Below are 27,841 nucleotides of genomic sequence, written 5' to 3' on the forward strand. Positions count from 1 at the left end.
TGAGTAAATGAGTTTCTAAGACACGCTTCGCTGACCTGTATGGTTTCGTTCCAGGTCAGTGCCGTTGCTTTCCATAGTGCGAGTGACCGTGTGACACGTCATGTTGGCAGACCATACATCGCCATCTTGTAAAATGTTTGGAACAGGAACAATCTCTATTAATAGCACCTCTGTGTGAAAGATTTTAATTGGGATAACACCGTCCACGCAACCACCGCAACCTGTGACTTTTTTCGACATGCTATACGACTTTTTTCTGACTTTTTTCGACATACTATAACTTTTTTTGACATATACAATGACTGTTTTATAACTTTTTTCCACATACTGTTGTTACAAGACAGCTCAAAGGCTGCAAAATAAATGGAGCCAAGACAAGTGTAAAAGTAATGAATAGACATTTATTTAAAGAACACTAACAAACAAAACAAATAAGCAGCCGTGTCAGCCAAAGAAGAGGCAGCCATGACCAGATGGTGTGTCTTTATAGCTCGTCAGCTGCCGATCAACATCCTGAAAGACAGAATAGACATCAAACAGGACAAAGACCCCTAGTGGAAGGGAGGGATCGTCACACTGTACTATGACTTTTTTTATCCCCATACTATACTATGACTCAGTCATAAAAAAGTCGTATTATAGCCTGTCGGAAAAAGTCATGTCAGTAAAGCATGTCGAAAAAAAGTCATTTTAAATTGAAAAAAGTCATAAAAAAGTCATAGTATAACATGTCAAAAAGTCATAGTAAAGCATGCCGAAAGAAAATCATGAAAAAAAGCCATAGTATGCTGAAGAAATCTTTAAAAATGTCACTTTTATTCACATGCTATACAATTACCGTTTCATGATTTTTTTTACCAACATGCTATACTATGACTTTTGACATACAATGCTATGACTTTTTTGCATACTATGACTCGTATATGACACACATTTCAATGACTTTTGATGACATACTTTACCATGACTTTATATGACATTTTAATTGCATACTATAGTGTGTTATTGTATACTACACCATGATTTTTAATAATATACTTGACTATGACATAATATTCCGAGAATTTTTCATGGCAGACTATACTATGACACATTTTAAGATATGTTATACTCCCCAATCCCTTTAGATGTTTAACATGGCCACCAAAGGTTGTGTAACATCAGACAGGCGCGTAACTAAAAGGAAAACAAGTCAAATTTAAATGCATTTTAACATTTAATTTATTCTAAAAGTCCAAACAATAATTCAATCATGTAAAGACAGACTGGGAGGTGATTTGTGATACTGGGCTGTATGAATACAAATAAAACTGATGACTTGAATTATTATTAGCAAATTAAATGAATTTATTATTATCTTTCACTTAAGTTTTATAATGCATAATTTAATAGCAAATGTAATCCATCAATTTGTATTAGCTTCTTTTAAGTACATCACCTTCAATTTCATAATAACTTACTAACAATATAAAAATCTATAATTATTCCAAGCTTCAAAATGTTGTATATATTTTGCTAAAATCTGGTCAGCGCCAAGTACCTTCATACTTGTTCAGTCATTCAAATGCTTCATAGTAGTGCTGAATGAAAATAATTAAAAGATGCTTCATTTAATAAGTTACCAAACTGGTTAACAACTGTATATGGGGGAAAAGTCCCATATATGATCTACATTCACATCAAAGCAGTAGTTACGTTATAAATAATTTACAAGAAAAATGACTTGAACTCTTCCCATACATAATTTCTGTACATACATAGTCTTTACATGTATATTTCATAACAATCCAGATCATCTAAATAGAAAGAAAATGTATTTACAGATATTAAAATAAAGTGTAAATCTAGTAGAGTATGAGACTAAAACAATACATCGACTAACGTAGCTGTTCAAAACACTCAACTATTTTAGTTTCAATAAAAACTCTCATGTGCACACACACACACACGCACAATTAGGACGGATGATAAAAAGCATTTAACCACTTCAGAGTAAAAAAAAAAACTTCAAAAACTTAAAATACATAATTGTGACAAATGATGGCCATGAGTGCCAGGCAGTGACATCTGGGACAGATTTGTTGTTACAGAGTGATTAAGAAGATCCATTGATTTTCGACATGCTTTGCATTATTAATATAGAGATTATGTTCATCATAAACCACAATCCATTCTTTACACCCAGGCAAAACGTCACAATGCATTCTGGATGAAATATTTTCCTAAGTAAACAAAAAAGTGTATTTTGTGCAACTACATGTGGAATTACTAATGTCACTGAGAAAATGATGACTCTGAACTCCTTGAGAGAATAAACACCATCTCTGCTTCATCTTAAAAAAAAACAGCGTACTGTGTAATAACTGTGTTATTAGGGATTGCCCGAGTGAGCGGTGGGGAGTGATTGGGGCCAATGACTCAGCTCACGACTCGCACATCTTCCTCCACGTTAGCCTGAGGCTCCGGCTCTGAAATAATGCCATTTAATGAGATGCCTGAGTCCGCTAAGAAGAACAAGATTGAAACGTTGCTCCTAATCCTGTGCTCCATCTTCAAGTTGTGATTACAGAGGCAAGTCTGAACCTAAGATAATTGGTAAAGGGCTGTGTAGACTGTATATGTAGACTGGGCGAAGGAACTTCCATGACTGTTGCACTAACAGTGCTTACTTCTGGTCTTAAGCCAATTTGGTCATAACTTGGTATTCTAAGCCTGACCTAATAGTTAGTCTAGGCTTAATAAGCCTCCTCCTTGCTAAGACTGGGTGTAAATCTTACTCCTAGTCTAAAACTTACTGCTATATTTGAGGGAGGTGGTGAGGATGTGCTGGATGAGGTGACTGGCGAAGATGGTGTGTGTGTGTGTGTGTGTGTGTCTGACGCACAGAGAGTCGTTCAATGAAGCAATTTTAAACTCAAACAATAGGCTATGCAGCCTAAACTAAATGACATACGCACAGGATTAGAATATATTATTGAGAACTATTGACACTCTGTTCTGCAGTTCTTTAATGCTATTTGATATCATCCTGGATTTCTACAACCGATGATGACAGTCGGGCCTTCGGCGTTTGATGTATTTGAGTTGGCTTATACTCTTGTGTGGACGATAAGACACAGTGGTGTGATTTACGCCTGATCATTTAGTTTAAATACAGAATGACTAAGATGTTTAACGGTTACAGCTCTATTAACTTACTCTCAATGTCTATGAGATTTCCTTTTCTTTTTCCTCCAATCCTCTAGAATAACAGTCTAGTCCATTCTAAAGACTGGTCTTAATAAAGACAGACTTGGCAGTTAGGACCAGGCTTAGCAAAGACCAGTTGGTGCAACCTGCAGCAGAGGATCTTTTAGAAGAGTCTCAAATGAGAACCTTCTCAGAGAGATGGGTTTTGATGTAGTACGCTGTTACTGGGGCAAAAACACAACAAGCTGCTGAGATGAACAGCTCAGTGATGGAGAAATCAATGTGGCGTCCCCTTTCTCCTCAGCTCCAGAGTGTGCAGGCCCTCCTGTCGTCCCAGGGCATGCTGCGTGCCGACTTTGTGGGCCGTCTCTGTAGCGGTGATGTCAATCTGCGCGTACTTGGTGGAGCTCTTTCCTGTCAAGACACAAAAACAGACATTCTATGACTTTCTTCAAGTTAAAAGGTCTAATATTTTGATATTGTCATTTGGCCTGCTGCGAGAAAGCTAGCTGCTTTTGCTGCGACTCCCACATCTGCAGTCTCTGCTGGCCACCACTCGTCCTGCGACGCCGTCCATACAACCTCTGTAGCCGAGGCACAAATACTGTGAGCAGATCCGTCTCCATCGTAGAGCAGTACTGGCAAACTATCAATAAATCAATACCTCGCCACCACAATTTATAACCAAAGGGTGTGTAACGTTAGGCAGACACATCATAACAGACAGACTTCGAAAGCCTTTAAATTAGATTTTTTCTTCAACGATTAATTAAAACATTCAAAGACAGAATGAGGGAACAGAATGACTGATTAGCAAACAATATTATCTTTTAACAGTCAGTTTTGGGAAATGCGCTTATTCACTTCTTACGAAGAATTAGAGATGAAGATTGGTTCCAGTTTCATGTCTGTTAAATATGTACTAAAAAACAAAGTAAACATTTACAAGACTGTGTTCTCGGCATAGTCATTTCCTGGACATTACAACTTGTTGATTTTACGTTGATTTTTAAGTTTGTACGGATAGAAAACTAGACACAATGTGTTATTTAGTGAACCGTAGAGTTGCTTGTGGGCGGATTTTGTTACCTTTAGACAGAGTCAGGCTAGCTGTCTCTATGCTAAGCTTAGCTAACCGGCTGCATCTTTATATTTAACATACAGACATGAGAATGGTGTCAATCTTCTCATGTAATCCTCATGAATGAGGCGAATAAGCATATTTCCTAAAATATTCAAGTATTCTTTCAATTGGCAACAATGTATTTTACATTTTTGGCAATTTCAGATACGAATATACGCCGTTTTTCTGAGTTATATAAAACAGTAAACTGAACATCCTTGGGTATTGGAGCAAAAAATAATCAGTCGCAGCAAATTCTAACCCTTTATGTAAAGCCCATTCTTGTTGTCGGATGCAGAAAAAGCATTGCTGAATCAGCTTTTAAAAAAAAAAAAAAAAAATCCAATTTCGAGAACTGCTGAAAACATCCAAACAAACACGACAACAGAGAGTTCAGAGTTAAGTGGATCTCTGCCCTCGCTGCCAACATGATTGCTTCTGGTGTGCGACTTGAGTGTCTCCACACAAAGCAGAAAGAAAATGGCAACGATTCACTAGAAGCCTTTAACATTCCCCTCATGCACAGTCCTCCATATTCACGTCACTTGATTAGCCCCTGACATCTTGCTTATTTGATTTTCACGCAAAGAAGGGCACATAATTATGGTCATTTTAAAATCAGAAATCCGCATTTGCATGATTATCACTGTCATGTGCGGAGCAACTCACAACCAGCCCTAACGACACGTCAATAGTCCCTGGAGGAGGAGCCCGTTTGAGCCGGTGAATTCACAGCTGTGATCTGAATGCCCTGTGACCCCCTTTCAGTTGGCGAGATGGGACGGATGCCCCTTCTCCCGGGTGACAGATTGAGGCCGCATGCCGGGATATAAACTGTATTGCTGACACTAGATATTAACCTCTCTCGTGGCGGAGCCTGAGCGGGTCCTTGTATTCCTGAGGGCAATGATGCCGACTTGTCTGTCAATTACAGCTCTGACGACGAGGACTCAGCTGTCTTTTAGTGAGATGAAAGGAAATCCAATGAATCGTTGGGGGTTGCGATTCCTGTAACTCTGACGACGCGAAATAGAATTACAGACTCCTCGTGTATCTAGAGCGACTATTCATCCTCTTGGCATTGATATCCTGGTTTGTTTTAAGTCTTTCATACCCGTCTGCAGGACTTGAACATCTTTTTCAATATTTCCTTTTAATCAGAAACGTGAGCGCAAAAGAGAAAGCCTTGTATGCCGTGCGAACACAGACGAGAACATAAGGTCAAGACTGAGGTCATTTTACTTTAAGTTTAATCAATTCAGAATGTGGATTTTCTTTTAAATTCAAACATTTGCATTAAATGCCTCCTTACATCTAAAAATTAAATACTCTCATTAGATATTCTCATGAATATTTCATGATTTGCTGATGAGTATCTCAATATGCATTTAAAGGGAATTCATCATTTTCTAGATTACAATGACATGATGTCCATTTGGTCCAGTGCTCGTGAGTGCACAGATCGATACAGTGATTCACATTTATACAGTGGACCAGTGCATTAAAAGCAGGATTTAATACGTTTTGTGTGTGCGCTGTAGTATATAAAATGTAATAACAACTACCCTCTAGGGCTGAAAATGTTCTATACGTGCGCCTACAACACCGAGGTTTACGTACCGACTAAAACAATATTTCCCGCTGAGGCAATACTTAATATCTTACTTTGAGGAGTCTAAACCGCTTAATACAAGAAGCAGTACAATAACTTTTCCAATAAAGACAAGCTGATGAATCTGACAAGACATTCAAAGCCATGAAGTGACAGTAACAGTCGATTTATCTCCACAGGTGGAGTTTGCCTCCCCTGACTGTTCAACATGTAATTATTGCTTTAGAGAGAAGCTGTTTATAAACCAGCGCTTTTACTTATCAAAAGGTTACGCATGCCTTACTCTGAGGCGGGAGATGTGCGACAGTCCCTCGGGGACCGGGACCTGGCTCCTGCAGCTCCAGCTCCATGTAGTTGAGCTGCTTCTTGGACGTGGGACTAACGGGAATATTCACATACGTCACTCCGTCACTGCGAGGCCTTTCGGGGAGCGGTGCCTCTGGGGGGGAAACGAACGCTGCCCCTGTCAATACAAGAGTGTTAATTGAGCTTAGTTTTGTTAAAATTGTGTCGTCGGGTGTGAAAACAATATGTCATATGGCTTTTTCGGACAACAATGGAGTTGTGTGGCACAGAGGAATAAGCTCCACCAGGCTGTAGCTTTTTAGACAATAAGTAGTAGAATTCATGTGTCTTTTCACAGGATTTGTTGATATTAAAAAGATAAAATAACTCTAGCACTTATTTGAAAGGAGGGGATTTTGTTTTGTTTTATTATCACCTTAATTAAACGATAATGATCTGGCTTAGTTATTGTGACCTTCATCGAACGCGAGAAGACTTTCCCCTCCATGGTTAGGAAGTCTTGAGGCAACAGTCCTTATCAACGGCCGAATGTTAATTAGACTCATTTAAATATAGACATCCGCATTAAAGTCACTATATTCTTTTGAACAGTAAGGCACAGCAGATGATCTGGGATCAGCAGCTACACCGGCACACATTGTATCCCACCGAATTGCCCTTTCCCCCGGAGGCTAATTATGCATAATTGGTTCGGCCCCAGGGATAATTTATGAGATGCATTAGGGTCATTTTATATTATGAGGCTGTAAAACCAGAACTTATTGCTCTTTTAAATCCACCATCAGTGCTACATATCCAATCCCATAAATATGTGAACACTGTGTTTACTGACACAACGTTTTAGGTTTGTGTTTCATCAAATGATTGCAGATTTTTTTTAAATACAAACCAAACAGGAGGAGCCACAAAGCTAAATTTGCACAAAAAAAAAATCCCTTACGTTAAAAATAACTTTGCAAATAACACAATCCATATAAACGGATTCATTTTTCCAATACTCGCAACACCAACAGAGGTACAAATCCCTGGCAGATTTGCTATTTGAAATTAGTAAACCAGTGTTAAAGCATTATGCATTTGCACAATTGGTCTTAGACAAATGTACTAAAAAATTAAGCGCTTTTAATGGCAACCTGAACACAAGCAGTACTACAAGTAAAACAGCAAACGCTTCAAGAATCTATGCGACTGATTAAAATGGTAAAAGCTATTCAGTGCAAATGGGTTGAGGCAGGATTTCTGGTTCGCTTTGACAAGAAAATCACCTTTTGTTCTGCCGACTGCACTGTCAAACACAAATTACAGGGCCAGAGTGTAACACTCTGCATCATCGATTAATCGGCTTTCTTCTCTTGACCGCAGCCGCGTCACAGCGAAACAGACACCATGTATAGTGCAGCGAAAATAAACATTAAGTTACTGCAAGTCTGCTGATGTTTGAAGGACAAAGATGATATCTAAAAAACTGATGGGTTTAATTACAGTTGCTTTGTATGTAGGATAATCCCAACAGCAGTACAACAACAGAAAACAGTTCAGCTGGGGGCACTTACTAATGAGGCTATCTCTAGAAGATTATAGTTATTATACTCCTCTACCAGTTAATATACATGTATGAAATGCTGCAGAAAATAGCTTCAGTGTCATGGATTCATATGCATGTGCATTGTAATTACACTTGAACACAATCGCGTAATACAGCTCTATAAATTGTGCTCAGAGGCTGGGTAATATGTGACATTTGGGGACACCTACTTTGACTCCCTCTGAACGGCGACAGGCAGCAGCCATTAGCAGCAACTCAGTTATCAACCCCGGGGGGGGCACTCGTACTATCAGTGAGAGGCCATCAGACGCCAGCGGAGTCTCGGCGGGTGCAGCCTTTGGCGACGTCTAAGAGGTCCGATCCCCGATCGATCAGACGCCGAGCAGCCCTCGCAGAAGCGGCGTGTTTTATAATGGCTGCCATCACAACAGTGGGTTTGCCCCGCAGCTGTGAGGCTGAGGGACTTTTTCCCCATAGTGCACTTTGCTCCGGAGGGACGACCTGTTCTGAGCTTAGTGACCAGAATTCACAAAGTCAACCGCTTTTGAGGGGAAACATGACAGGTTTAATGACAGCTGTGTCTTCAGGGTAAGCGGCCTGTTCAAGCTGGTTTTCCACGTTTTACATGTTATTCTAGCAGACAGACGTTGAGGTAGAGGTGAAAACATGTTGGGAAAACCCAAAGGAGTAATGACTTTGCTCTAAATACAAACAGAGAGACATACGTCTCACATTCAAGTCCAGAAACTTTACTCATCAAATCGCATACATACTGGTGTTTCTGGTATTTAGCCTATGAGATATATAAAAAAATGGGAAGGGAAAAACATTACCATAAAGTTGAACCAACACCTCCCTAAAAAAGGTCTGAACAAAAGCCAAACACTATAACCTTACAAGGGTTTAATTGAAAAATCGGACAAACCTCAAAACTGATCTCGGACAGTTTTGTGGAAAATCTGTCCAATACAATCTTGGTCACAAAACTATGTCAAAAAGACAAACAACGATCCAGAAAAAATAGCTTTTTACACAGTGTATAGTGGCCTCAAGAATAGTAATGCCGGAGGGACTTGTCCAACCAAAATTCTTAAAGCTTGAAGACAAGAATAACCTGAATCGATGTCTCAATGTGGAACCAAAATACACCAATATAACAACAGTAGTAGCTGCTAACTGCACCGTTTCATTAAAATGTTATCGAACTACAACATGACATGTAAATCTGCATCCTCAAGTCAACCTGAGCCACTGGACTTGGCCGCCTCCTGCACGTCCCCGTCCATTAACGACTCGCTGAGGGCAGGTGGATGGGGGAAGGACGACATGGGAGCCGAGCCGTGTGTTTGTAGGTACATGAACATGACGGATGGGTTTGGTGCCACTTTGTGACAGCTGCTGGGACTTCCTAGAGCAGGTGTGCATTAGACTGAGGGCATGTTTCTCAGTGTGGGATGCTTAAGTGGCCAAAGGTCCCCTGACAGCTGCCCTTTCACCTCAGCATCAGGGCAGGTATCCCGGCACACGCACACGCACGCGCTCTCCGTTTGTTTGGACATCTTGTGTGTTTTCTCTTGACACAATTGGTTCTTATGTAACTCGAGTTAATGGCGTTACATAAAATGCAGATGGGAAAATGAATGTTCACGCTGAAGTGAGCCCTCAATGGAAAAGAGAGGTTGCTGAATTGGGTACTTTATTCCAAATTATATTAATAGCGACTCAAATTTCATGGGCTCATATGCGATTCATCTGATATCACCAAAATTATCACAATTTAAAGTGATTCCCCGGTTTTGCTTCAGTTTGTCACTCGAGCCCCTGACCTAAGATTCTGTTTTTCTTTCTTTATACAGCGACACATGGCAATTACTGGGTGTAATTATTGAGAAACAACTACTCCATCTCTATGTAAAGTATGGTTTGTATGGGCTTTAATTTAGTGATGTGTGGATGTCCACTTCCATAACACTTGGCTAAGTTTGAATTTATGAACAGTTTGTGCATCTGGCTCAGCGTGGTACGAGTTCTGTATGCAGCACTGTACAGTATGTACTTTCTGAAAACAACTTCCTGTCAAAGTCACAGTCCATTACCCTGAATAGAGTGGAGTAAAGATTATGCGAGTGGAGAACACGTCTGTTCCTAACATCAACCTTGTGGATGCGATGCCTCGCGCCATTTCAGACACTGAATGAGCCTCGTTTGATTTATCCATTCATTCATTCATTCATGCACGCCAAGAAACGAGTGATGTGCTCATAGCCTTGTTCATTTAAAGTGCATGAGTCATGAATTGAATTCACTTTTTGAAAGCAAGTCCTGGTTATCGCAAGAAGCCTGGGAACGTTCAGACTCTCCACCGCCACAACCAGCAATGTGCATAATTTAACTGGCCTGGTTGAGGAAAAACAACCGGATTATATTCATTACTCGACGTCGGTCTCACTCACCTTGAGTCTCTTGAAGGAACCTCTGCTGCCCACAGCTGCCCATCAGCTCGTACTTGCTTTTTTCTTCCACCTGCTTGGACACACAAGACAGCGCGCACTGTTGATTTTGCATTTTGCAGTAAGCGACTGTATTTATAAATGTATTGCATAAGAAGTGTGACGATGACTTTGTCCTCAACAGCTCGGTGGACACGTCAGGAGTATTTACAGAGAGAGGGGGAGGGAGGGGGGGGGGGGCCAAATTCAGGGTTTACTGAGAGCTCAAGGCTACGTCCCTCCATGTTGAAACACTGTCTGCGACGGCTCATCGTCGTGGATGGACGACCGCGCCTTTTAAATCTAGTAACTGTAAGCACAGCTACTGTGGTGTGAAGATGGGTGGCGGAGTGCAGCCATATTGCCTTCATTGTCATTGAGAGGAGAGTTTTCACACAAAGAGGGATTCCCCGATGGGGCCAGCTTCACACTGAGGATGTACATAAAAGGAGATATCTGAAATGGGCATCAGCTGATTACTGTATATTGGTCCAACTTTAATTGACAACTTCTCGTATTGTTTTTGGAATATTCATATTTCTTATCAGGACTTTCCAGGGGTTCAAATAATCTGTTCACATTCAGCAGCATCTAGGCCTGTGCTGCAATGCTGGCAATATTAAGTGATCTGTATTCCACACAATAAGTTCAATGTTTTTGCGAAATACACTCATTTACTTGTTAGATGAGGAGAATGATATATCCAAAATATCAAATTATCCCTTCAAACAGAGCTACGACAACCAAGAACAGGTTCCACCAGTCAGCACCGTATTCCTGTACACAACTTTCTAAAGTAAGAGAAGATGCATTATTTACTGAATAAAATCGTTTCATTTATAATTAGAGGTAAAATGTCAATCAATCGTGATATATAATCAGCTGCAGGTTTATACACATGGATACAATTAATACTAGTCTAATGCAAAGCTGTGCAATAAATCCTACTTTCATGAGTTATAACACCAACAGCCTCCAATATGGCCGTAAGGTTGAACCGACACCTCGCTGGAACAACATAAAATAACAACGGAGTACTTTGAGGTCCTATCATCCGACCCTACTCCATTGCTGCTGGACTTTTCTTTCTTTCGGCTGAACGAACGCCTCTCTGAACAATGCGTGTCATCACAAACCCACCTGGAAGTCCAAAGCACAAGAGTGATGCTTGAGACCTGCACACATTTTTAAGTACAGTCCGTTAACGGTCCGCCTTCAGCTCGAGGACATCACTGAGACTTTCTCAACTGCTTATTCCAATCCACATGTGGGATAGCGAACTGGACAAGAAGTTCAAAACTACACATTCTTTCATGTTCCATTTCAGATAGTGCTCGAGCCCATTATTCCCTTGGTATCAGACGTTTGCCCCAACATGTTTAGCTGAACTCGGAGCACAATGAGTTGCAGTCAAAATGTGTCAGTGGTTGATAGCATAAAGCGGATTAGGGGTTTTTAAAAAGAGCCTACCTCAGAGTTCCTCTCCGGCGCCCGACTCTCCATGATCTCATAAGCGGGATCAGCTCTGCGTCTTTCCTCTTTACTTTTAAGCCTTTTGTCTGGTGGAAGAGTAAAACATAGGGTGCTTTTAAATATCACAAATTAAACTGTAACCTTGTAGCCAAGGCATAGTCATTATCCCACATTGTTTTTTTACTCTTTGGGTATAAATGCATGAATTTCTCCAGAGCCAGTGGTGGGAACAAATGAACAGTGGATTGACTCATCATCTCACAATAACAACTATTACACATGGGGAAATAAGAGCTGTATTGATAAGGTGCAAGACATCACAAAGAGGTTAAACATGCAGCCGTTTAGTGTCATATTATGTCCTGCTCTGCAATATCTTGTTACTTATTGGTCAAAATAGATATCCATACATCTGTATTAAGCTGATATCAGCTGAAAAATCTCCAGTCTATTAGGTACAACAAGATAAAAACCAATACAGTCTAATCCAACACCTGCAATGAATACCCTTCAGGTTTGGATGGTTATAATGTTCAGGTTTTGTTTAAACGGTTTTAAAAAGAGGTGTAAATTCAACTGTATGATTATTCTGGAGAATGCAGCCTCTCGTAGAGCCGATACATAATTTATGATTTCATAATTCATGCAATAACAACATCAGTCCCGTCTACTTTTCAAAGCCCGCAAACTCAGTTGTACAAGCAACACAACACAGGGGAACGTCACAGGGTGCAGAGAGAAAGAAAGAAGCAGTTGATTAAACAAAAGAAGCCAGAAAGGAGAAGAAGTCATTTATTTTATTATTGATGACAACAAGAACAGAACGGAAACAAAGAGAAGATCCTCTTCAAAGGGTCTGCAGAGGAGGAGGACACCAGAGGAATCGTGGAAGCTTTGTTTTGCGAGTTGAAGAGGAAACTGGAGAAGAGGCCTCTTACCTTCGCTGGTCGCCGTCGGACCATTCGTCTCTTCGTACTGACACTGCGCGACCACGCTCTGTGATCCGTCACCGGGAGCTTGATCGAGCGGTTCCCCGTGAGCGGCCGCGTCGCGTTCTTGGCTTTTCTTTCGCCGCAGCCCCGTTGGAAAGGTCCGTGAAGGGGAAACGTTCCCGTCGCGGCTCATTTCGGCAGGTGCGACCCGTGGAGGAGGGTGGCAGTGCTCGCCTCGACACTTTAGGCAGTTTTCATAAATGGCAGCTCTTTTGTCTTGCTCTGAATCTTGTAATGGTACACGGGTGCCAGTTGGTGCCGATTTGAGCTCAGTTCCAAAACTAGGGCTCATTGACTCATAAAGGTTCAGTCTGTTAGTCTTTGCCTCAAGCTGCCTGTCTGCATTTGGAAAGCCTAGCAGATCCGCTAGGAGACTGGCTAATTTCTCTCTTCCTTTTTTTGGCAGCGGTGAACCCTCCCTTCTCCTCACTGTTGGCTTCTCTAAGCTGTGGATGCTTCCCGACCCAGGCGAGGCATAGGGTTTCTCCAGAATGTTCCTCACTGCAATATAGTATTTACTGGCGGTGCGGGGTCTGCGTGGCGATTTGTCAACACTTTCATCTGCTGGATTGAAAATGTGATGTTCTGGAGGCAAAGAAAACCTTCAACACACTTTGATTTCTGTCCCAAATCATGCATCAACTCAAGTTCATGCATGTTAGATCCAATGCATGCAGCGTGCAGACAATATTTCAACTGATTACACTTACCGGGTATGGCAGGTATCCCCGAACCACTTGCAGGGATGCACGGAGTCCCCTGTGAGATGAAATAGAAAATTAACACAAAATACATTTTTATAATGCAAAGTGGTTTAAATAGAAGAGTAAACAACAAGCTCTACGCCTGTTGTTTAATTAAGAGGCATGTTAAAAAGGAGCCAACAATCCCATGAGATCCATCAGGCTTTGGCTAGATGGGCAATACCAGGAAGCTCAATTAATTGTCTTTTCATGAGATTTGTTGACAAGACAAATACACAATATGGCCAGCCTTGTCCTTCAAAAGCTCACCACAGTGGACTGTTAAGTGTCTATAACTTAAATACATTTATATTTCAAAAGTTGTGCGGAGTCATGGCTGTGAATGCTCACAATGTCAAGTCCATGGCAATCTGTTGACAACAGCGCGACTGCAATTAATTAATACAAACCAATCTTCATACACGTTTTGGAGTATATTTGACATGTATTTAGTTGTGGTTTGATGCTTTCTTCTGAACTGGCCCTTTAACTGTGAGCCAATGGACACTACAGGGCTGGATTGTGTTGCTCAGGCCGAGTGTGATAAATAACCTCCCACACAGCTCAATAACTCTCGTATTTAATTTAGTTCGCTGAGGACTGACTGAAAGGAAACAAAGCGAGAGAGAACATGTTCAGGTAATCAAAGGCAATTTGGCTTTCTTAACTAAATGCACTACCAGTAGGTGGAGCTATTAGTTTAGAATATTCCATAAACGTGACATACAACTGACATGGACACACCAGAGCAAAAGTGCCTTTAGTGAGTTTGCACCTGGGTGTTCAAATGACAAAAATGAAACTAAAGTTCAACCTCAAACTCAAGAGTGCAAGAAGATATTTGACAATATGCTGTAGGTTTCTACTGAAAATCATCACCGATAAGAAGAGGACATCTTGAGTACTTTTAAAGTAATTTTGGGGGGATTATGATTAAACTATTGATCGATAATGAAAATAATCTTTAGCTGCAAGCCTGAAGCAGAGATGAACCAAAGTCTGAAGAAGAAATCACCACCAACTCTATGATCGCCAAACCAAGGATTAAAACACTATCATATCGAGAAGCTTTTACTAAAAGCTTATTGTTTTTGTCATAATTAGTATGAATGCCATGAACAAATTTGTATGAACATTCAGTTTGTAATCCTCCCTTTAGCCCGACTGCATTAAGTTAAGCAATAACTAGGAGGTAGAGGTGTAAAAACAGAAAAACTGCAAGTCAGTCACGAGGTTTGAATATTCTGCATACAATGACAACGTGTGAGACAGATGGGCAACGTGACTGTTTCGACACCAAACGCAGCGCGGCTTCACCGTCCGCCCGCATACCGCAAAGGTCATCTTGACAGCGAGCTGCAGAACAGATGATACAGTGATGATCAGGCCTGCTCACACAAGCTGCTACTGTATGACAAGGAACAGCATGTTCAGGTGAACCCAGGGGATGCACATTTTGAGGTAAACAGATGGCCGATTGCAATAGAATGACACTTATATCTAAGCTTAACCCAAGTGTGTTTCTTGCAACAGGATAAAGCGACAAACTGACAGAAAGATCCTTTTCTACTTACCTTAAATCCACCACAAACTAAGCAGATCGTCACAAGGGTTTTGGAGACAGATGTGAGAGAGCTGCAGATGTTACAGGAGTCTGGGTGTTCACTAGAGGCCAACTTGGTTTTCTTTCTCTCCTCTGAGGGGATTTGTAAGTGTTCACTCATTGACGGCCTTTCAGTAGTTTCTGAGTGACCGTCGGCGGTCGCGGCGCTGCTTTTATCCTCCTGTGCAGAGTCTGTGGTGAGGCCTAAAGGGGCAGGAGTGTCCTTTGTTGGGGTGGAGGGTTCATTGTATTTAGCATCCCCACTTCCCTCCTGTAACAGACTCCTGGGGCTGTCGTAGAGGTACCTAAGTGATGTTGGCACTTGGTATTCATGTCCAGGGACGGTGGCACAAATACAAGGGCTCAGGTCTTGAGCCAAGTGGGGAGGCAAGCTGAACACGGACCCAAACTCCTCCCCGGTGGTGATATCCAGGCTGCCTGTATAGGAGGAGAAACTTCCCGAGTAAGAGGAATGGCTGCCGGTGGCGATGCCGCTGTCGGACGAGCTCTGACGGCCGATCTCCTGGAGCTGCCGGGGGGGTTTGGCAACGGGCCGGTTTCCACCTCCCTGGTTGACGGAAAGCTTCTCGGTGCTCTGTAAAGCCGCTTTAGTGCCCACGTTGCTGACGCCGTCAGATGGGTTGGAGGCCGGCTCAGTCCAAATGGCCATTCGGCTGCCAATACTGCAGTCTGATTGGCTGGCGTCTGACGTGTCGGAGGAGCCAGATATGCTGCGGTCGTCTCCCCCAGCAGACGAGGACGAGACTGCCAAGAAAGACAACATTAATGCAATTACAATTCATATAATCAATAGCTTTAACTAAAACATTTCTTCCAGCAACAAAGCATTTTTAAAGCAGCATAATGCCATTGTGCCTGTTTTTCCTCCCCCGGTATTCACCACATAATAGGAATAATATATCACCTGGGATTTAAACTTAATTTAAATCTAAGTGCAGCATCATTAAAAGCCAATGTATCTTTTATTCCCTTTGGTGGGCGAGAGGGTTCACTGCAGTTAAAAAATAATTATGGGTGCTTTGGGATGATTGTATAACGAAAGACACATTCAGAGTGGCGAGAATTGTGAAATCGTCAAACTTTTCGCTGCAGTTTCACTGTTTTTTTCACACTTTCAATCCCCGCACGGCATAAACGGTGACGAGCTGTACCTGTGCTGCTCCTGTGAGAGAGCATGCTCAGTCGTTTCTCCAGCTCCTGGGCCTCGTGGTTCAACCTCTCCTCCGAATTCGTCTGACTGGCACTGGGGTCTGTTAGAGAGAGAGCATCCCAAGAAAAACCCACGATGGCTCAATTTAATTGTATATAAATATATAGACACATATAGACTTATAATGTATTCATCAAACAAACTAATGACGACACAGGAAGTCACCGCGACATTGGATCAAACGTGACGCAGCGGTAGGACTCTGCACTGCGGTGACACAGGCACAGCTGTGAAAACTTATCCAACAACTCCAGAGAAACGAGGAGGGACCCCTCAAACCACGAGAGCCTCGCTCACGAAATGCTGCGGCGTCAGGAAAGTGAAACGCCAGCCACAAATGTTGGTGAAGAGAATAATTAACAAGCGCTTTCGGGCAGGAGGGGTTGTGTGCTATCAAACAAGCACAGAAAAGGGTCACACAGGGGAACACTTTGTGTAACACTGCAGGGTTTATTAATAGCGTCGCCGCGTGGCTCCGTTGGCAGGCGCTGTGCGGCTAGTGGCTAAAGATCGCTGGTGCTGTTCAAGGATCTTATGTACCTCGGAAGGTCAACTCTTAACGCTGGATCGATTCTTCCCCCCCCAAGCCTACAGCGGTAATGTTGTAAATGGACCAGAACTGTGTGCATGGTTAAGTTCACGTCCTACATGAGGAATATTGACTTACAGTATACAACTGTGTCCTCAAATTTAAGTTAAAAGAGTGACTGGGACAAACTTTAAGATGACTTTAGTGAGCCACTGGTGTCCCTTGTCTCATATAGTTAGCATGCTGATCTTTCCTTTTGAAATCCTGTGGGGAAAATATACAAAACAACTGCATATCCTACTGGTGTTCACTAAGATGCACATCATAATTCACTTTTCCGATGTCAGAACTAACTGTGCTTTCTCGCCTCGCAGGTTTCCGTGGATCCTGGTCATACCTGGACCCTACCTACCTACCTACATACCTGGACCCGTCCCGGGACAGAGGATGTTGCATGTGTACAGATTGTAAAGCCCTCTTGAGGAAAATTTTTAATTTTGGGCTGTACAAAAATAAATTGAATTAACATTCAACTTAAACAATTTATTAATTACTGTGATATGTTGACTATCTCCAACTAAAACACTAAAACTCTTTTTCCTGCTATTGTGTACCCAGAAGCACGTCACACAAACATTAGGACGCATAGATTTCCTGCTGAAAGAAAACTCACATTTTTAGGAATTGCACTTGGCCAGAGAAAGCCAGGGTGACACTTAAAACTTGTGCAACCTAGCCAGAACGTTCTCATTAAAATAATGGTTCTCTCATTGTAACTACATGTTTTTCTCAAGATGAAAACATACTTTCATCTGAATATGACAAAGAGTCACGAATGGGTTTTTTTTTAATGATTACAGTTTTAGTGTCTTGGTGGTTTCAGGAACGGAATGTACGGCTGTAAATGTAAATGTGTGCGAGCTGCACCGTAAAACAATACAAACTGACATATTTCCCACCGGTTGTGTCATGCCTGCATCCAAATAGAAAAATCATATTTTACTGCCTCCACCACAGCATCTCTACTACCTGCTGCTTATTAGAGATTCATCTCTCTCACTGACAGGTGTCGCAGCCTATCACACGCTGCATTTCTAGCGGCTACCTCATCTCAGCTAAGATTCACAATATCACAGATGTGTGATATTGGGCTATATAAATAAAATTGACTTGACACAATCTGAACCGCATACATTTTCCACTTCATCTTGAAGCCGCCATTGTAATCTTCATTTCCTATAGTCACTGGGAACCTTGATTACTTGCAATCTTTCGAGATTGAACGTAGTAATGCCAGCATATAATGTTCCCCGTGGACATAACGTTCATATCCCGGAGACTAAACAGAGAGCAGGAGAGTGAGGTGGCAACAGTACAGCATGCAAGGGTGCAGGGTGACAAACTGATGAGCGAGCCTGGGAACATAACAGCGATTAATGAAAACGGAGGCGGAGAACGAGCCGTGCAGGACAGAGACAAAGACAAGGACAGAGGTGAACCACAAGGGAGAACGAGTGACACAATTAAGGGCAGCAGAGAGGAATAAGAGTATAAAATGAGAGCGAGGAGGGGAGAGAGGAGCAGCGGGCGACTGAGTATGAAATGAAGGGGGGGGGGGGGGGGGGGGAGGCAGCAGTGGAATCCTGTGGATGAGGTTACATGCATGCCCGGAGTGATTAGGAGGCTTTGGCTGCTCTGCTTGTGTGAACTGTGACTTTGACCCCTCGCTCTCCCCTCAGACATCCCTCCCTGCTATTTATTCTACTACGCTCCACAATAATAGGAGTATGAGCTCAACCTGTGATTGGGCGGCGAGATGTGTGAAAACCAGAATATCCACGAGCGCCCCACAGCTGCCCGGTCCACATTTCCCGTTAAGTCGTTCACCGGGTGAGACATTTTCTTTTAAAACTGCTAGTGTGGAAAAATCGAAGGTGTCAGAAGTAGACAGCAGGGGAGATAATGTTCAACAGCTTTTTTAATATTTACACCTAGCATCCAAATGTGTTATTCAAATAACAGGAATAGGAGCAATCACAAAGAGAAGATTGAGGGATGAAATGTGTGTATGAATCTCTGTATCAGAGACCATTTCTAGTTAACACACGGTGGATAGAGACAAGCTGTACACACAATATGAACATCTCATTGTCTAAAGAAATGTATGGCTAATGTGTCAGCATTACATTACAGCAGCGGCTTGTAGACACATCCGGCAGATATGATGATAATCATTCATTTGGCCATCAATCGCTCTCCTTTTAGCTCCATTTTGGTCTCCACCAGCTCCCGAGGTTAACATCTGTCTCTAAAGCTCCATTATGATCAACAAGTAGTCGCTGAAGTTATGTCTTTGTTTGGTGTCGAGCCCGTACTATATATTCATATCACATATCAGTTTGTTTGAACTATTTGATTAATTAGTTAGTATATAAACTGTCAGGAAATGCCAATCCATTTCCCAGAGCCCACACTGATGCTTGTTTTGTCTGATCAATAGTCAAACCCCAAAAAGGGTATTTAGTTTCTGATCCCAAAACACAAAGAAAAGCAGCAAAATCATCACAGTTGCAAAGCTGGAGTCCGAAAAAGTTTGCTAGAGAAATTACCAATCATTAATCGACTATCAAAATTATTGGGGATTAATTTGCTTTTCCCCTTTCAGCACTGAAATTAAACAAACAATTCTACTGTTATCTTACAAAAACAAACTGTGCTGGAAAATAAAACTTTTTTTTTAGCAAAGAAACTAAGCAGATACTGTCAGGTGTTCACGGTGGATGGCGAAGAGCGAAGGGGAGCCGAGGGCGGACATGCTAGAGCTCAGGGCTCATTATACAGACAAACTCCACTGGTACACAGGAAATACTAAAATATTCCCCCCAAATACCTCTTTTCAAAACTTATTATACTTTAGTTTTCAAATATTCCCAAATGGAGATCTGTGACGTCCGCATATTAGGTCTATCATTTAACCTTCGTGCTTGATATCTTTGTCAAATTATAAAATCTTTTAAGCCAACCCTGCTGTAATGAGAGTATAACAAAAAAAAAAAAAACTAAGCTATTTGGAACTCGGCCCATTCTCCAGCATGCCCACCAGTAGCACTACACCCTCAACTATACATAGACTGCAATTCAATTTGCTTTCCATTACCACAGCTAGTACAGTGGCTATCCTCTTACTGGTGTTTAAGGTGACCCGAAGCTTTACGTTCACCACGGTACACTTAAATCAGGGGTCAGGGCGTTTGACTAAAATTATAAATTGCTGCAAAAGATTACCCAATTACATAAAAACAGCTGTCAGTCAAAGTTTAGTCACATCAAAGCGCATCCATCCACGGAGGAATCCTCATGACTCATTCTGCCAAAAATGGTTGGATTCTCGGAAGGCAGCACACCTAACAGCTATGACAATCCCTGGAGGCACACAAGGGCAGCCATGCACGGTTTGCTACAACTTTAAATTGTTGACTTAAGTTGGGGTTTTTTTTCTCATACTTCTTGGCAACAGCGAGGCGATTATTTATCCAAATAAGCATCACATAGAGATCCACCTTCTTTCTTTAAATGATGGTCCTTAGAACTGATCTTTCGGTCTCTCTGTAGCACACAAAGGATGGTTTTTCCCAGTCCGTTCCAGCTAAGCAGCTTTAAACACATCTGGTACTGACCTGGCAAAACTGGCCGCAGTCCAAAGGGGCTTCTGGTGGGGGAGATGCCTCTGACGATGCAGTCGAATAGAAAGCTGATCTGCTCGCTCTCGGCAGACGCCAGCAAGAAAACACCGGCCCCTGTAGAAAGCAGACTTTATTAGTATCACGTTAGTTTTTGCAGCACTGAAATGTCCACCAGAAGTATCCACTATACAGAGGGTGATGAATGAGAACGATATCACAAGATGTGCTTGGTCCCATTTGAAATTCGTCAGTTGTAGCGCCAATATGACCGATACCTGCGAGGGCTGCAACTGACAATTATTCTCATTTTGGATTATTCGTTTGGTCTCTACATGTCTAAACATTTTATTAAATGACCATTACAATTTCCTACAGCCTATACGTTGTTTTCTGTGATCAACAGTCCAAAACCCAAAGATTTGCAGTTTACTATCAAGTAAAAAAAATGAAAAAAAAGTAAATCCTCACAATTGAGAACCTTAAACACACGGGGCAAGGTGAGGTCCGTTTTCCCCGTTAAAAAGCTGCACAGCTAACATCTATCAGCATGCTAACATGCTCGCAATGACAGGTGTAATGTTTGCCATTTTTACCATCTTAGTAAGATTATATTTGCAAATAAGCACTAGACAAAGTAAGCTGAGGCTAAAGGGCATGACATTAGTTTTACCGGTATGTGGTCACGTATTGGAAAAAAAATATTATTTTGCCCGATAAAACGTTTAGGGGAATCACCAAAGTTGTTATAATTCATCCCGAGGGGAACATAATTGTTCAAACCAAATTTCACGTTAATCCATCCAATAGAAAATTATCGACCTCATGGTGGCACTACAGGAAAAAAATCAGAGGATTCCCAAAGTAATAAGGAATTAATCAACTGAGCATTATAAATATCTGTACAGAGGTTTGCGGCAATCCACGCAATGGTTGTCGAGATACTTCAGTCTTCAGTCAGTGGACCGAAGTAGGGACTGACGATTGACATTGTAGCAGAGCAATGCTGCCAGTTTGTCTTTCAAATCAATTTAGAATGTCATCAAAGGTGATATAGGAATGCAAAAGGTTAAAGGCCATGCGACCAAGAGGTCTCTCGACCTCCCTCTGACAATACAACTGGCTGTTTATTACAAGGTGTCGCCATTAAAAGGGTCGTTGTGTCGCCCTGTCCCTGAGACCACCCATCTCAAGCCAGGCCTCAATCACATTCCCCACACTCCCCTTGCAGTGAGCAGGGTCAAAGGTCAGCGGTAATGTCTGCACAAATGTCTGCACCAGTCAAGATTGAAGAAGCATTGCCTGCTGATGTGGTTGATAGGGATTTAATTTAGTGCACGTAATTCATTTCATCTTATATTGTACTCTCGTCTGGCACAGAAACTACTTCGGTTGGATGTAAGATGACATCGTTCCTTTTTGAGGAACCACATCTACTCGTGTCATGCTTTTGATAGCAGGTGACTGAACAGCAGGTGCCAAAAGCTAGAACACAAAAAAAACCCAAAGCAAAACAAAGAGGACAGGTGGCAGGACTCATTTAGTTTACGACAAAGATTCTGTACAGTAACAAAAACAACAGAAGTGGACCCTTCTGGTCTCTTCTCTAAAAAGGGGTTAAAACACAAAGTAGCAGAACTCATTCAATTGTGTTCAGTAGGTGGGACGTTTAAACTTACTAAAGTCACTAAAGCAAAGGCTGGCCTTTATATTTTCACAGCAGCAAAGTCATCCAAGTAGGCAAACTTTAAAAAGGGATAGTCTTTTTTCGGGCAAACCACACTATTTCTTTCTATTCTTTTCCTTCTGTCTAAGTGAGATGAACTCAATAATCTATGGAATCAGCGGCAGCTTCCCTCAGAGGAACAATACAAAACTTCAAGACATGGATTTCTTCATTAACAACTACTGAAAAACTAGAACCATTGAGGATAAGCTCAACAGGACAACAGGTCGGATAAATACAGCTTCAACCACAAGTGAGAGGTTGGACGTTACACCACTTCTCACTCTGCTGAGGATAAACTGTGCCGAGAGATTACGTGTCACAGGAATGAGCACTCCTTCAACACTAAGACGCACCTTCACGTTTACACACATTACCCTTTTTTTTTTTTTTAAACTGTCTTTCTGAACTTTAATGTGTACGTTTCTTCTGACCGTCTTCCTGTTAACCACTGCTGAAGATTTAATGGAGCTAAATAAATCAAACATCGCATACTGAAGTGTCACGTTTCCAGCGGGGTCATCGTGTTTCTGTAATGCTCTGATGTCTCTCTGTGCCCTCCAGGTGTTGACGTACACTCATCTCGGCTTTAATGGTTGCGTGTCTGTTCCGAGATGCAAACTGTAGTTTACTTTTACCCCGGGACACACACACAGCACGGACCGTTATAACTGAGCTCGGGGGGGGGGGGGGGGGTAACTCCTGATTCTCAAAAACAGCTTCTCTGGAGTGATGCACGATGTCGAAGTTCAGGCACAGCGGGAGTGATCCTGCACAGACTAATACTGAATCATTTCCTCTCCCGCAGGTTTCTTGTTGTCATGAAGCAGCTGTTTTCCTAATGCACAATCCACCGAGTCAGAGAGGACAGAACACTAATGACAACAAGTGACAAATATTTTACCGCTATTTACATCATTTGCTCGTTATTACTCATCCAAGAAAATCAAATTACCATTAACAGCCCACTTCCTGGCATTAAGCATCAACATTACACCCATATGTGGTTGTTACCCACATGTTGGCAAGCCGAAGATATTGTAAAGCAATAAAATATCAATTGACACACAATTGTTTGTAGCGGGGAATTATGCAAACTGGATTACAAATTGGTGTGACTTTGAAGTGTATCTAACGTCACAATAACCAACAAACTACCAGCTACGATTGGCCGACAGCGGAGACCACGCCTCGGTTTCCCAATGACCCAAGTCAGGTGTAACACCGTACACTGTCGAATGAAAGCTACAAATGAATCATCTCCAATCATGTGGTCCGTCTGAGAAAGACAGGGCTCAGATACATTAGAGCCATGAGCCTCTGATGATGGGACCCAATGTTACTCTAGACATTATTGTCACGACACGATGAAGACAGCGATGGTCTGAAGTATTTTTGTGTGCTCTTCTTCCCTTATTTTGAAAGCAACAACATTAAGAGCAAAAACTTACAGTAACCGCATCTTGATCCTCCCTCGAACACAAATCCATTGGGTACCGGCCCGTACCGGCGCAGGTCTGGAAGGTTCCAGTGGCCAATAATAACTGGGGGGACGTCCCTGGCGAGAACCAGTAAGTTGTTGCACAGATGAAGCGTTGCGGGTCCACTCTCCAACTTGGTCCCTGGTAAGACTCCAACACTGAATCTATGAACTAAGGAAACAGAGAAACTAGATAAATCTGACTTCACATAATCAACATTTAGGTAGGCACACACACATGTACATTTTCATGCATGCATACCAATACATGCCCAAGTGTATTTCTAAAAATGGCAGCAGGTTGAAAATGGCTGCATTTCGGCTTCACATGGGATAGAAACACAGTGTCCTTAGAAAATGATTACTTCAGCACGGATTTTATTTCCCAATAAAAAGGAGAAACAGCTGCAGACGGAGAATGAGATCAGCGAGTTGAGCTCTGAAAAACACTGCGCTCAGATCTAAAGCCCACTGCCGCCAATCACAGCCTGTCATCAACATCTGTGTAATGGAGTCGGTGTACTGTGGCTAATAAGAAACTAATGAAAATAACTGGACGTAAAATTAGAACTATGAGCATTGCATTTGTGTTCCTGCCTGTGACTTTATGGAACTTCATCCGACGCATGCGCGGAGTTGAGACTTTTACTGCGCTGGACAAACTTCGCCAGTCGAGATTGATGGAGGCGATGATGAGGAAACGTCAGCAAAGCTGCGCCACGTCGCCACACAGGTTAAGAAAGATTCATGCGGTGTCACACAAAACCACAAAAGATCTGCGCGCAGTGGCCCTCAGCACACAGCCTGGCAGGTGACATTTTTTTTCTGCAGGCCTGGACTCACTCCACACACACACACACATATATATTCAAGGACAACACACACTTTTATCCGGCTCTCTCAGAACACACAGACGCAGGTGCATCCGTAAAAGCGAGCATATATTTTATTACATGCGCGCGCTTCAGACTGGAAGGAACAACTGCGACGCAATTCGTCTTTAGCACCTCGTCCTCTGCCACAGTCAGGTCCCATAACACTGTCATTAGTGACTGCTTTCAAATTCAGCTGGACTCCGGCCACCAACAGTCCAATGCTATAATTAGCGCCTATTTGTTTATCACTTATACAATAGATCCACACAAGCCTGAGGCTTGCAGCATCAGTGACATCCTTGAAATTACTTCTCGATCTTTAAAAAAAAAAAAAAAAGAAGCATTTTATGAATTTCAGCACACTATTTTTTTTTATTATTTCATTATCGTTATCATTTTCATCATTATTACTATACATGTCGTGTTTAGGAGCTTGGCTGTAAATTAACTTTTAATGCTTGGATGTCAGAATTTCATAGTGCACGAATAAATATCACAATAATTATCATCATCAAGCCGTCATTGTCAAAACTTGGTTTTCAACCTTTTAAAAAGTATCAAAATGCCCATCCACCACAATGAAAATGTTGCATAATGTGATCTACTAAACGAGCATTAGCATTAGCACTCATCAGGATGCAAACTGATTTGTTTCAGGTAGGGAAGATGAAGCAGAAGCATGTGACGAGAAGACTACATAGTCACAGTTGTATTGTGTGTTAATGTTTATCTGTAGTTTAAATCTTAGTTCATCCATTCAATTATAAAGAAGTAGAAAAAAACAACTACTCCTATTGGTGTGACTCTGTCCAGCCTGCATCTTCATTAAAAGTGCTTTCATCTCTCATAGTACAGCTCATGATATTTTAACTATAGATGAGAATGAACCAAGTGTATCTTGCAAAGTCAAAAGAAGCTTAAACACGAATTAAGAATTGCTTGCAGGTGCATCTTTCTGTCATTATGACAGCGAGGCACCGATAAAGTGCAGCTTTTCCAAAATGCTGCCGCTGAGGGCAGTTTGTTTGTTTCTTTTGATGAACTTTAGAGCTCTTGCTCTAGAAAGGGGCAAATATACCAACTTTTAATGAAAACTGCTCGTTCCTTTGCATAGGTTTGGAAAACAGCAGCATTGTTCTGCAAGTCAATTTCAAACTGAAACCTGCCAGCATGATGGATGAACTAATCGGCTTGCTGAGAATTGCTTTGATTTCCAATATGGTGCGGTCAAATGTGGTATATTTCTGTAAAAACTCAAATGAATCACCTTTCACCTGAAGTGAAAAGGGACTAAAAACACTGAAACCAAAGCGCGGGCCGATCTCCCCACCTTCGCCGAGGCTGTACCGTAGGCGGGCGTCCCACGCCTGCAGGGCCTCCTTGCTGTCGAAGCCCAGTAGAGCAGCCTGGTTCAGGCAAAGGACGGCCAGAGTAAAAGCCACACCTTCATACCACTGTCCCGCTTCCACACCGCAGATCTCCTCCAAGGTGACGCTGGCCCTCTCCTTGTTGCCCTGCGCTTTGTCGGACTTGTCTTTAAAAACCAGCAGCACGAGGCAGTCTGGAGGAGACAGAGAGCAAGCATGAGACACAACAATAATACATCTCGCGTGTAAGAAAGAGGCTGAACTTAATCTGCAGTTCGCATTATGTTTTTGTATTATTTCATACGTAACAGTTTCCCATAAAATCCGTAATTATTTACGTCGTCAAATACTAATACGATGTATTCTGACACACAGTAGCGGTTGTAGTGTCCTGTAGTCTTTTGGCACCTTGAAAACAACCAGTGTCAACTGACAAAACAAGACTGTGTGTGTGTGTGTGTGTGTGTGCATCTCACACACACACGCACAGCTCTCAACCCGCACAACTGAGGCATGAGCGCAAACAGCTGTGAAAACAGTGACATGAAAGATCTGAAGAGGAGCAGCGCTCCACCTCAGTCTAATCTGTGGAGCATGTTAAGCTGTCCAGCGCCAGATATCCAAAGAAACCTTTCTGAGAAATGCAACACAGCCACTTCATCACTTTCAAGCCTCGTTTCTTATTCGTAACATACGGAAAAGGCCAGAGGTAAGGTGGGCTTAAGACAACCTCGTACTCCACTTCAGGCAAACTGGAACTCTCCTCAGTAAATGTGACAAAACAACAAGTACAAATTCACTTAGAGCACATTCATGGTGCGTCTAAAAATACGGCGGGGCTCATGTCTTTAGCAAATCAACGTTGAGAATGGGCTCAAATGAGGGTCAGTAAGATTTTGAGCGTAAGGAATCATGTTCAGATATATTTTTAAATATGTGGTCGCAAGCTTTTGTAAACCTGAGGAAAAAAAAGCTTCAAGACAAATTGAGGCCTGTGAGTGTGTAGACAAAAAAAAATAAAAAAAATAGTACAATAAACAGTGAGGTTACACAAACAAATTGAAGTACATACACAAAGCAGGAAAAAGTTTAATTAATTAATCTAATTTACTAATAAATACAATGATGGATATTTCAAATGACACAAAGGATGCATAACCCGGCCTTTACTGTCAAAATCAGGGCAAATATTTACACTTTAAATGGACTTGTTTCAAAAAAGAAACTCGTAACTTCTGCTTTGAATCTGTACAAAGATCTTCACAATAACAGTTGTTTTTCCTGAGAGATTTCAGTAAACTTGGGAGTTTGTCAACACATTTAACTTGCTTTTCTCAACCCAAAAACGTTTGCTCCGGCTCGGCTCCCTCATGTAGTTTTGTCACGTTTACAGAGGGTTGAAATCTATTCACCCTCATATGAGCCCAGACGTGTGGACACACTGTGCGATCACAAACCAGGCCTCGTCAACACAGAGAGAGTCCATGCAACTGGACAAACACGTGCACGATAGCAGCTGATTACTTAAACGTGTAGCTTCCTTCATGCGTTTACCCCACTGCGGTAAAACTTGTAACAAACCCAAAGATGAAATGTGCAAAAGTAACCGGTAATAAATACGGTTGTTGTTGTTGTTTTTTTACCTGCTACAGGCGACGGCTTGCGAAGAACGAGCCACCTTGTTTTCCACTGTGGAGGAAAGCAAAAGTAAAGACAAACTTTTTGGTTTTTTAACGAAAGTGCGGTGCATTTACTTCAGCAGAAATATTGACACGCTACACACCTTTTTTCCATCTCGGAGTCTGGCATATCCCTCCACGACAACAGAATCCGTCATCTTCAGTCATGGTTCCTGACAGCTGCACAGTCGCTGCCTG

At 41.9% G+C, this 27,841-nt stretch overlaps 1 protein-coding gene across 2 annotated transcripts; it reads right to left on the reverse strand.

The window, feature by feature from the left end:
- Positions 1-868: 868 nt before the first annotated feature.
- LOC306715037 (protein Dok-7-like) lies at positions 869-27,832 on the reverse strand. Of its 2 annotated transcripts, XM_079185257.1 has the most exons (12): positions 27,748-27,832; positions 27,608-27,653; positions 25,928-26,158; positions 23,694-23,894; positions 20,514-20,633; positions 16,249-16,347; positions 15,048-15,841; positions 13,441-13,489; positions 11,736-11,824; positions 10,230-10,299; positions 6,208-6,387; positions 869-3,603 (listed from the first exon to the last, which is right to left on the reverse strand). In XM_079185257.1, exons 1-12 carry the CDS (start codon positions 27,799-27,801, stop codon positions 3,467-3,469), a joined length of 2,070 nt encoding a protein of 689 aa, XP_079041383.1. In that variant the 5' UTR covers positions 27,802-27,832; the 3' UTR covers positions 869-3,466. The 2 variants fall into 2 exon arrangements, with proteins under 2 accessions (XP_079041383.1, XP_079041384.1); XM_079185258.1 differs by lacking the exon at positions 6,208-6,387.
- Between the last annotated feature and the right edge of the window lie 9 nt (positions 27,833-27,841).

Source organism: Pholis gunnellus (genome assembly GCF_910591455.1).
Source record: "Pholis gunnellus genome assembly, chromosome: 23".
In the NCBI taxonomy this organism is placed as follows: Eukaryota; Metazoa; Chordata; class Actinopteri; order Perciformes; family Pholidae; genus Pholis; species Pholis gunnellus.

Coding starts and splice junctions, on each gene's coding strand:
- LOC306715037 (XM_079185257.1), bottom strand. CDS start 27,801: ATGACGGATTCTGTTGTCGTGGAGGGATATGCCAGACTCCGAGATGGA. Junction 26,159..27,607: donor CAAGCCGTCGCCTGTAGCAG/GTAAAAAAACAA, acceptor TGTCTCCTCCAG/ACTGCCTCGTGCTGCTGGTT. Junction 10,300..11,735: donor CGCCGGAGAGGAACTCTGAG/GTAGGCTCTTTT, acceptor GTGTCCAAGCAG/GTGGAAGAAAAAAGCAAGTA.